An 11,452-nucleotide genomic window follows, 5' to 3' on the forward strand; every position below is an offset into this window, starting at 1 on the left:
ACAACAGAAAATAAGAAGTTTGAAGCTCCTGGTTGTCTGGGTCTTGCTATAACTTTTCTGGATCGTCTTTTGAGTAGCACGGAGAAGACAGATTGTAATTTCGTTGTTATACAAAGCTACTGCTTGAGACTACCTTTTATAGCCTGTGGAGGGCGCCCTCATTCGCGCCGAATCTGCAGTGTGGATGAGCTCCGACCTGGTCACAACCTATCCGCCTGAGGGTGTCCTCAACCTCCATGAGGCCGCCCTCACGCAAGGTCCAGGGCGCCCTCAAGCTCCATGAGGGCGCCCTCGTGCCTTGCTATGAGGTTGCTTCTCTAGGTTACTTGAGCCAAACACTCCAATTCACTTCCTGCAAAATACGTTAGCATAACATACCCTGTAGAACAAAGTTAGGACATAATAAGATAGAATTCGACAGTCATCGGACTGTCCAATTTTGACTTCAGATTTTCGACCGGAAACCCTAGGTCGAACCGACGTCTACTATTCCCTCATCGGGGAACGCGTCCTCACCTACTCCACTCAGGAGAGTTTACCTGTTGCCTATTGATCCTCCAGATCAACTGGTCTTTTGCTCAGCGCCCGAGGCTCCAGGACTTTCCGCTGGACATCTGCTCCATGACCCGCCTAGTCTTTCACTTGGTTCGTGACATCAGGCCTTTCCACCTAGAGTCCTCGACTCTAGGACTTTTACCCGAAGCTCTTGATCCACCAAGACTTTCTGCCTAGGGTTATCACCCGCTAGGACCTAGGGTTACCATCCCCTAGGGTTTTCCACTTGCCTAACCGCAGCTAGGACTTTTGCCTAAGTACATTTAGGACTTTTCTGCAAGCTCATTCAAACACATTAGAAAACAAAACAACTTAACTTTGAACTCTTTGACATAATCAAAACACAGGTTCGATCGTTGGATGTTTCATACACTAACATATTATTCATTATTATTCTTTCTAAATAAGATTATCCTAAAAGTAGGGGGTTATGTTTGGATACACACATGTATAATTTTAAAAGTCTATACTAGTTATCTTGGGATAGACCACCTACATGAATATAAATATTGAAGTACGAGATTGAATAGTATGTAGTCAACCGTTATTATGATAAAATCAAAATCTCAGAATTGCTTTCCAATAACAAATCTCTCCCAAGACTTCTCATGTTCTCTCGATTCGTTTTCTTTTTTTCTTGACTCTTGTTCATGATTCTGATTGATATTTTATTTTACAATCTGTAAATCAGTCGTGCACTTGATTTTCATCCGTCAAATTTTTATATATATATATATATATATACCAATTATCAACCAATTTGGAACTATAGATATAGAATTATTACTAGAATCTAGAGTAGCTTGTTATTTATACATCAAACCAAAGGTATACTGATGCCAAAGCAAGCATCCTTTCCATTTGGTTTTTCTTATTTTCAAAATATATATACTCCTCCTTCCTTTATGTCCTCCGATCCATTCACGGAATTCTGCATCAAAAATATAAACCACGAGATAATTAATTAGCATCTTTAAAATTAAATATTTTTCGTAAATAAAAATTAATTAGTTGCATATATATGAATATGAACGCGTACGAGGCGCAGTCGATGTGGACGCTAAGGCGGAAGGAGAGGGAAACGGCGCACTGGCCGGGCAGCGCCGCCAACAGCTGATCTTGTATGTTCTTGATCCGCGTCGCCTCTGTCTTCAGGCAGTTGCAGGCCAGCCGCCGCATCGCTGTCGTCGGCGTCCGGGCCTGCAGGTCGTGCACGGCAGCGCAGCACGTCGGCGACGCGTGGGCCTCCTTCCCCGTCACGTAATTCAAGCACGAAGTCCCCACGATCTTCCGCACGTCGGCGCACGTCAGCTGAGCCTCCGCCGCCTCTGCCGCCACCACCAGCAGAACCACCACCACCGCCGCCGCCGCCGCCGCCTTCTTCATTGCCATTATATTATAGCATGCAATATCCAATCCACTCGATCGATCTTAGTGCATCGACGCATCCAATTCGGCCGAATTTATAACCGTGGCGGCGGTGGATTAATTGCGTGAGCCGGTGGATTGCTGATGGAAGATTGAGATGGCAGCGCATGGAATTTGTTGGTACGTGCATGCTTGAAGACGCTAAGGTGGCCATGCAACGTTAGGTGGTGACACGTCGGCATCAGATTACTTGAAGATCAGTCAGAGTGATCTTTAAGTGGTCACGGAACTCATAATGGACCACGTCAACTGACAGATAGGACAAGGAAGATTTTCCTACTGAGCTTGCAATTCTACTAATTCTAGTTCTCATCCTTTGTTTAGACGTGCCATTTAGGTATGCTTAATTCATTAATCTCGACATAAATCACGAGATGAACTTAATTACGTTTTAGATTCTAATTAGCCCAGGAAATATTATAAGTAATGAGGCTTGGTGCTGCTTATAATCTATCAAGAAAATAAATTTTAAAAACAAAAACTTGCATGAAACTAACAATAGCTTGTGATCCTGTCTGAAAACTGAATCAGATGAAGGCGGGTCTTGTTGTACTGGAAGATAACGAAAAGTCGCTGAAGGGTTGAATCTACTGGGTACCTCCTGGAAAGGTTCGCACGGGCGGCCGACGGAGAGAGATGACCAGGACGATGACGCTGTCGCTCTGTGCATACTCAGACGAGTCCACCAGTCATTAGGGACTAGAAACCAGGGAAAAAGTCCTCGGGTCAGGCCCTCCGACGCTCAAGTCAAGTACTTTTTCCCCAGAAATTACAGAGAAAAGACGAAAAGTAAAGACTAGTGAGAAAATGACGAGTGAGCGTACCTGCGTAAGAGACAAAGCTTCCCTTTTTATACTGCAACGGAAGTTTCTGGGTCTGATGGGTGTCAGGGAATGTCGAATGTTAGACTTTGTCTGGCGGTGGATGATAGGTGGCACCTTTTCATAGGCTGGTAATGAAATCAAAAGGGTTAATGAGCCCTGACTGCGAGAATATCCCTTGACATGCTGATTATTCTCTGACATTCTTTGACAAGCGGTTACGATTCCTTGACTTGTTTGTCTTGTAGCGTCTGGACGACGAGTCTGTAGTTCGAGATCTGTACCCCGACCTGCTTCTATCTGCTGCTATTCCTGGCTAGCACTTCCTGACCTGCACGCTAGGTCTGTGTCCAGACCTGCCTATATACCTGTTATCCTTGGCTAGTACGTTCTGACCTGTTCGACCGGTCTGTATCCTGACCCGCTTCTGTTTATTATTATCCATGGTTTGTGCGTCCTGACCTGCACGCCAGGTCTATGTCCAGACCTGCTTGTATACCCGTAATCCTCGGCTTATACATTCCGACCTGCTCGCCAGGTCTGTATCCCGATCTACTTCTATCTGTTATTATCCATGGCTTGTTCATCCCGACCTGCATGCTAGGTCTATGCCCATATCTGCTTCTATCTGTTATTATCCATGGCTTGTGCGTCCCGACCTGCATGCCAGGTCTATGTCCAGACCTGCTTGTATACCCGTAATCCTCGGCTTGTACGTTCCGACCTGCTCGCCGGTCTGTATCCCGACCTGCTTCTATCTGTTATTATTCATGGCTTGTTTGTCCCAACCTGCACGCTAGGTCTATGCCCAGACTTACTTCTATATGTTATTATCCATGGCTTGTGCGTCCCGACCTGCACACCAGGTCTGTGTCCAAACTTGCTTCTATCTGTTATTATCCATGGCTTGTGCGCCCCGACCTGCACGCCAGGTTTGTGTCCATACCTGCTTCTATCTGTTATTATCCATGGCTGGTGCGTCCCAACCTGCACGCCAGGTCTATGCCCAGACTTGCTTCTATCGACTGCTTTCCAGGGCTGGCACTTTCCAACCTGGCCCGTGGGCCCGATCCTTGACCGCTATTAGGGCTGGTCCTTGTCCGATTTATGATTCCTTCTTCTGACCACTATGCTAGCTGAAACTTTGACCCTGGCGACGTAAGCTTGACTTTTGACCTCCCCTCTCTCCACGTAGCTTGACTGCTGACCGGCCACGGAGGCTTGACTTCTGACCTTCCTGACCTCCAGGTCATCTTGACTTCTGACCTTCTTGCGGTATTGACTCATAACTACATCATCATATCGACCCCACAAAACATGCACCGTATCATAAGCCTCCTCCTCAAGTCTAGTCGAAGGAGGTTCTAGTCTGACTGACTAGACCCCAATCTTTGTGTTACCTGGCCTGGTTCCTGCGTCCTTTGCTGATCTGTCCTCCTAGGAGGTGAACGATTTCCTTCGATGCTTATGTTGGCTCCTCAACTTCTGAGCGCACTTGCCTCTTATAAATGCTACCCGGTTTTCCCAGCGCCACCTCGAATTCCGAGGAAATCCCTTCACCTTCTTCTTCCTTATAAAAGGTTCATGTCTCCTTGCCACAACACCCGTATCTCTGTCTCTCCTGTCCCCTTGCGATCCCTTTCTAACCTATGGAGCATGCTGAGCTATCTTTCGTACGTCACCAGCTAGCCCTTAAGGAAAAAAGCCTTGCGTGATATAACCCTGAGCAGGGATCTGCAAACCTCCCTCCGTCGAGAAATGGAGGAGCTCTGGCAAACAGCCAAATACCGAACTCGGGCCGAGACAACCCTCAAGATGAAAGCTCAAGCAGATTTCCAGAGTCAAATCCACCATATCATGTATTTGAAGATAAAGCATGAGGATGAACTGGCTCTGCTAAAAGAAGAGAGCCGACAAAAGGATGAGACCATCTGTCAATTGAGGCACACTCTTGAAAGTGTCCGGGCAGAACTGATTTGAGCACAGGCACATTTGGGAGAAAAGGGTCCCGCCTCTGTATCGAGCAGCAATTAAAACCTCTGAAGAATGTACCTCCTATTTTAATGAAACAAAACTTGTCTTCTGCATTCCATTTTTGTTGTAGTTATTCACTATATTGCTCATGCATCATCACGTTTTTATAGAACTCCTCTTAACATATGATTCTTTGGTCGCCGCGAATGAGACGCTTGAGACATATCTGTGATTTGCGAATATGCCTGCAAAATTTCATGTTTAGCTAGAATTCTTGCAATATGGCTTACTAACCAGTCCGGCGTGATAACTTGGCCTGTTGTATTTTGTGTTTGCGGGTATACGGAATACTGACCGAAAAAATCATTGCACCGACCATGAAGGTCATTGGACGTGAGAGCCTTGCTCACTTATATCTCGCACTGGGGTGAGAGTCTGGGACAACCGACCTGGAAGCTCGTTGGGTGTGAGAGCCTTGCTCACTTATAACTCGCATTGGGACGAGAGTCTGGGACAGCTGACCTGGAAGGTCGTTAGGCGTGAGAGTCTTGCTCACTTATAACTCGCACTGGGCGAGAGTCTGGGACAGCCGACCGGGAAGGTCGTTGGGCATGAGAGCTATGCTCACTTATAACTCGCACTGGGGTGAAAGTCTGGGACAGCCGACCGGGAAGTTCGTTGGGCATGAGAGCCTTGCTTACTTATAACTCGCATTGGGGCGAGAGTCTGGGACAACCGACCTAGAAGGTCGTTGGGTGTGAGAGCCTTGCTCACTTATAACTCGCACTGGGCGCGAGAGTCTGGGACAGCCGGCCGGGAAGGTCATTGGGCGTGAGAGCCTTGCTCACTTATAACTCGCACTGGGGCGAGAGTCTGGGACAACCGATCGAGAAGATCGTTGGGCGTGAGAGCCTTACTCACTTATAACTCGCACTGGGGCGAGAGTCTGGGACAACCGACCGAGAAGGTCGTTGGGCGTGAGAGCCTTGCTCACTTATAATTCGCACTGGGGCGAGAGTCTGTGACAACCGACTGGGAAGGTCGTTGGACGTGAGAGCCTTGTTCTCTTATAACTCGCACTGGGGCGAGAGTCTGGGATAGCCGACCTGGAAGGTCGTTGGGTGTGAGAGCCATGCTCACTTATAACTCGCACTAGGGCGAGAGTCTGGGATAGCCGACCGGGAAGGTTGTTGGGCGTGAGAGCCATACTCACTTATAACTCGCACTGGGTCGAGAGTCTGGGACAGCCGACCGGGAAGGTCGTTGGGCGTGAGAGCCTTGCTCACTTATAACTCGCACTGGGGCGAGAGTCTGGGATAGCCGACGGGGAAGGTCATTGGGCGTGAGAGCTATGCTCACTTATAACTCGCACTGGGCGAGAGTCTGGGACAGCCGACCGGGAAGGTCGTTGAGCGTGAGAGTCATGCTCACTTATAACTCGCACTGGGGCGAGAGTCTGGGACAGCCGACCGAGAAGGTCGTTGGGCGTGAGAGCCTTGCTCACTTATAACTCACACTGGGGCGAGAGTCTGGGACAATCGACTGGGAAATCTTACGAAAACCCATTCAGTTATAGATATTGTTGACCTGGAGGTAATTTTCCGACCAGGCTGAATATTGTCGCCCCGGGGGTGACTCCCCGACCCGGATACATGTTGTCAACTCGGGGGTGAATTCCCACCAGGGCTCATGTGAAGGAACCGCTTCTGTTTCATCTGCAGGACAAAGATACATAGTATCAGATATATCGTGAAGATAAAACATTGAAATCTCACTTAACCAGCGGAAAGGATGTCTTGTGGCCTTGTCACATTCAAATTTTTTCCCGCCACTTTTCTTTGCCATTTCCCAAGAAAATCGCGTGGTAAAAGTTATCGTACTCCCGCCTCATCTCATGATTTCCTTATCACGTCTATCATTAATACGCTTCCTAGGGGATTGACACCTGCCCCATGCCTTTATTGCTTATGTAGTATGACGCCGCCGACGCCACTCCTTTTCATACACTATTTCCCATAAGAGCACACCCCTCTGCAATCAGACGGCTTTAGGCGCTTCACCCAAAAAGATACTCGACACCTTTTTGATAATCCCTAGGAAAACTCCCCTTATAAACCCTAAAGGCAGTCCGCAGTCATTGCCTTGCACGTTTTGACTGCCTTCCTCTTCCTGCTGTTTCGATTTCTCCGGCATCTCCACCCTTCCCCCTCTAGACTCCTCCCGCCTGGTGCTCCTCTCCCCCTCGACTGATCTCTTCTCCAACCTCCCTTACCTTAATAATGGCTGACGGTAAGATTGTCCTTTGGTATTCGTGCTTCATTTCTGATATAGATGATCATGACCTATCTGTGATTTGATCGGACCTGCGACTTAGCGATGCTTATGAACTCAGAGTTCCTACGCCCCATGAACACCCCGCCAGCCCTCCGGAAGGCTTCATAACCATTTTTAGAGACCAGATTTTAGGAGGCCTTCGTTTTCCCATCCATCCTTTCATTTCCTCCCTGAGCGAATACTTCGGCATCTGCATCTCTCAATTTGCTCCCAACTTCTTCAGAGCGGTTTGCGACACTGTCATTCTTTGTCGTGTATACCAACTTCCCCTGATTGTTCAGCTCTTCCATTATTTTTATTCTTTCAAACGTTTAGAGCCAGGAGTGTTTATGGTACAGGCTAGGCCTGGCTATAAGTTTTTTTTTCTGACATGCCCTCTTCCAACAAGGGGTGGAAATCCCGTTTCTTCTTTGTTAGATTCCCCGAGCCCCTAGTTGGGCTGACTCAGTGGAACTCTGATATCCCTTCCAACCTCCCTGTACATCAACACCAGCCTTCCTGTAATGTCGCTTTAGAAAAACTTCAAGGCGTGAGCGTTAGCTTTTCTATATTATTGTTGGAAGGCTTTCTGTATTTGTTTGGGCTAAGCCCTGTTTAGGCGGACATAGGGGCTCCGTTTGGTAAGACCCCATTTTCCTCTCTGCTACTCTTCGCTAATTGAGATATCTTTCTTTCTTATTGCAGAGGCTGTCATGCTCTGAGCGTACTCCTCAGATGTAAAACGCCAATCTGTCTCCTATTTGAGAGCTTTAAGTGCGGAGCTTAAACAGGGTTTGGCAGCTTCTTCCCAGTCTGGCCCTTCTGCCTCACAGTCTGCTCCTTTTGCTTCATAGCTAGCCCCCCTTGCGCCGATCCAAGAGGAAACTTCCTTGGCCCTCCCTCTGAATGTGTCTCCTGTAGAGGACCTGACCATTGTGGTAGAAGACCTAGCCATTGTAGAGCAGGTCGAGGAAGAGCGGGCTACCTCTCCCTCGCCGACCAAACGTCTGAAGCTCCAGCGTAAAAGGAAGAAGGTTACTCCAACGACTCAGGCGCCACCTCCACCTCTTCGTTCCGGCCGTCGCTCATCTGCCGCCTTTCCCTCTTTAGAAATCAGAGCTGCTACTCTCGACCGGGAGATTAATTTGGGGTTGGAGGTTCCCGTTATGTCGCCCCAGATATCTGCCCCGACCCCCGGTCGGGCTATAACTTTCGATCAGGCCTCTTTTCCTGCTACAACCTCCTCTCCCGGGCAGCTACCCCTTCCTTTAATGGATCAGCCTGGGAGTTCTGCAACTCAATCTGCCTCCCTTCCGTTAGCTTCTCCCGCCTCTACTTCTAGGTCTCGAAGGAAAATTCGCAAGAAGTATTCGTTTACTGACTCTTGGCGCCTGCCTTCTTCCATAGAGCCTGGTGCCACCGAAGGAACTGCAGAAGAGGCTCCTCCCCTGGTTGAATTAGAGGGCGATTTAGCGGCGTCCTGGCGCTCAGGCAATCGGAAGTTTTGGAAGAATCCCTCGACGATGGGGCTAGATCAAACGGCTTGCCAGATTGTTTCTGTAAGTCTTCTTATCTCAATGTTCCTCTGCTGAAATCTTTTGTAATCTTTCTTCCTTTATCTAACACAGGCCTGTACCGCCAATCTGAGCGCCATTCAATACGCTACTCGCTTGCAGAAGGAGAATGAAGTATTGAAGGCTCGTCTTCAGGAATTAGAGTTGCCGCTAACTCCTCGCGATCCCCTCAATCCGACCCCTGGGGATTTAGCTAGTTATCTTCGACTGATTGGGGAGTCTGCAGAGTCTACCCACAACATTTCTCATGCGGCTTTCAACAAGATTAAAACTTTGGAAGCGGCTCTGCGGACAAGCGAGTCTAAATTAGCTTCTAAGGCAGAGAGGCGTCTCTTGCTGGTGGCGGAGATGGATGAAAAGGACTCTCAGTTGGCGAGTCTGCAGGAAACCCGGGAGGCTCTTCAAAAAACCTTAACTAAGGTCCAAGGTCAATTGACCTCCAGTTCAGACTGGGAGAAGTCCCTTGGCAGCCAGTGGGATGCCAGCCAAGCGACCATTAAATTAATGCAAGCCGACCTTCTAAAAGCTCAAGAGAATGTTTCTTAGGGTTAGCAAGATTTGACTTTGGCCTGAGCTGATGCAGAAAAGGCCCGAGCTGATGCGGAGAAGGTCCAGGCAAAGTTGACTGAGTACCAGGCGGTAGAAGTAGGTCGTCTATGAGCATACAGGCAAGCATACGTCTCCTCCCCCTTCTTCTTGAGGAAGATAGGGAGTTTGATGAATTTCATGCTCTGTTGTGGCGCGGGTGGCGGGGCTCAATAAATGTTTGAGTAGAATCTACTTTGCGCTGCCCCTCATAGGACTTCTTAGATACCGCTCGCCTGATGAGAGATATTCTAGACGGGTCGCTTCCCACCTTCAAGGACGATGACGAATTATTCCTCCTTCTTGAGCCTCCGACCGATTCTACGTCTTGCCCCCCTGAGCCCCCTACTAACAATGATCCTGGATGTGGCTCTTAATGCTGAATTTTTAATGTACACTTGAAGCTGTTAAACTTTAACTCGAACTATTTGCTGTGTAATCATGGATTTGCCCTTTTTTGTGAATTGTTTATCACCCTTATGATATGGCATGACCCTTGGTTCTTGATTCTCTTATGATACGTTATGTTAACCCTCTTCTCAGTTGCATTGTATATTACCCGACCAATACGACCCACGACCAAGAAAACATGTGCTTTAGCTGTCCATATCGTCTTATTGGACCCCAGCTAGGAATCCCCCTCTTACTCCGACCTATCTTCCTTACTTTCTTATGTGGACCACTTAACTTAGCTTAACCACTTGCCCAATCTGCGTTTATATCCCGACCTGTTCAACTTGCTCTCCTTTGCTGACAGCCCTGGCTCGATCATACTTTCCAATCTATTCTTTCATCTACACTCCAAGTCAGGATAACTTCAGACCGGGAATTAAGTTAATGGTTAAGCCCAGACCGGGAATGTGAAGGCATTTTTCTATAAGGCAACTGCTGCGCCTTTTCCCGAGATCCGTCTCCTCGTACTTCGCGCTGGTACTTTTTCAAATATACCCTTGGACGTTATTTTCAAGGAAGATCCGTCGGTTCTCCTTGTTCCCGCCAATTATTCTGCTCCGATGGATGATAGTCTGACGAAACTGCCCATCTGCTTGGCGGCTATAAATAATCTTCTCAAGCTTCGCCCTTAGGCTTGGCCCGTCTTCCTCTTCCTTCCACTGGAGTCCAGTATCATTCCCGAACCTTTGCTTTTGCATTGCTAGCTCCGTGCTCAATCTTTTTTTTTCTTCCCTTCCATTTCTTTTCTCATGGCATCCCCCTCTTTTCTTCCTTCTTTGGCGGTGGTGTACTACCCTGGTTCATCCACTTTCGATGAATTGGATCGAGATGACCTGCGCTATACCTACGGAATTGAGAATGACGTACAGGTGGTTATCCCCACTGGTATACACCAATTCTTCAATCCTCCTGCTGGCTATTGCACATTCTTTAAAGAACAATTTGTGGTTGACCTTCGTCTTCCTCTCTACCCTTTCTTTTCCGACATATGTCGCTACTTCCGGATTCCCCTGGGACAACTGACACCAAACTTTATAAGAATCCTCTGTGGCTTTGTAGTGCTATGTAATGTGTGTGAACTATCCTGCTCCGCCCACTTATTCCATTGCTTCTTCACCCTCCGGCGCCAGGAAGAGGGCACATTCCATTTTCAGCCCCGTCTTCGAACTGCTTTTTTCTCATCCCTTCCGCCTTCCGACCCGAGCTGGAGGAACAAATTTTTCTTCATTAGATGGAGTGGCCCTTGCGATGGCGATCGTTACTTCCCCCATCTCTAGAACTAGGGGAATTTCACCTTGATACCTCCTACATAGAAGCCTCGTCTCGTTTAGCCGGCTGGCAGCTGAATTTGACACGTCTATTATCTAAAGAGTTGTTATCCTATTTCTTCCTAAGTTATCATACTCCTGAGACACCTCGTTCCTTGGGTAAGCTTTCCTTTTAATTCTGTTGCCATTTCATAAGCATTTGTTTTTCATACTATTGCTGACTTCCTACTCTATCTTGTACAGCTGAAGTCTTAACTCGCGCTTCGGAGGTTCAGCCTCTTCCTCTGAGCGATATGGAAATAATGAGGCGAGGCTGAGTTATCTTGCAGAGAAGAGCACTCCCCCACTCATCTTCGACTTCAATCGGTGGGGCTTCCCCGACCAATCCTCCACCCCGACCTGCTCGACGAGGGTCTTCTAGTGTCTGACCTGCCCCCTTGGCTCGCCCTACTCGCCCGCGGACTGCACGACCACCCCAGCC

General features: G+C 48.1%; 1 protein-coding gene across 1 annotated transcript; it reads right to left on the bottom strand.

Annotated features, from left to right (window-relative positions):
* Positions 1–1,476: 1,476 nt before the first annotated feature.
* Positions 1,477–1,941, bottom strand: LOC121997832 (non-specific lipid-transfer protein 3-like). The gene is made up of 2 exons (XM_042552470.1): positions 1,595–1,941; positions 1,477–1,486 (listed from the first exon to the last, which is right to left on the bottom strand). Exons 1-2 carry the CDS (start codon positions 1,939–1,941, stop codon positions 1,477–1,479), a joined length of 357 nt encoding a protein of 118 aa, XP_042408404.1.
* Positions 1,942–11,452: the final 9,511 nt, after the last annotated feature.

Source organism: Zingiber officinale, chromosome 1A, assembly GCF_018446385.1.
Source record: "Zingiber officinale cultivar Zhangliang chromosome 1A, Zo_v1.1, whole genome shotgun sequence".
NCBI classification, from domain to species: Eukaryota; Viridiplantae; Streptophyta; class Magnoliopsida; order Zingiberales; family Zingiberaceae; genus Zingiber; species Zingiber officinale.

What these genes read in the sequence shown, in the direction of transcription:
- LOC121997832 (XM_042552470.1), bottom strand. Translation starts at nt 1,941, where the DNA reads ATGAAGAAGGCGGCGGCGGCGGCGGCGGTGGTGGTGGTTCTGCTGGTG.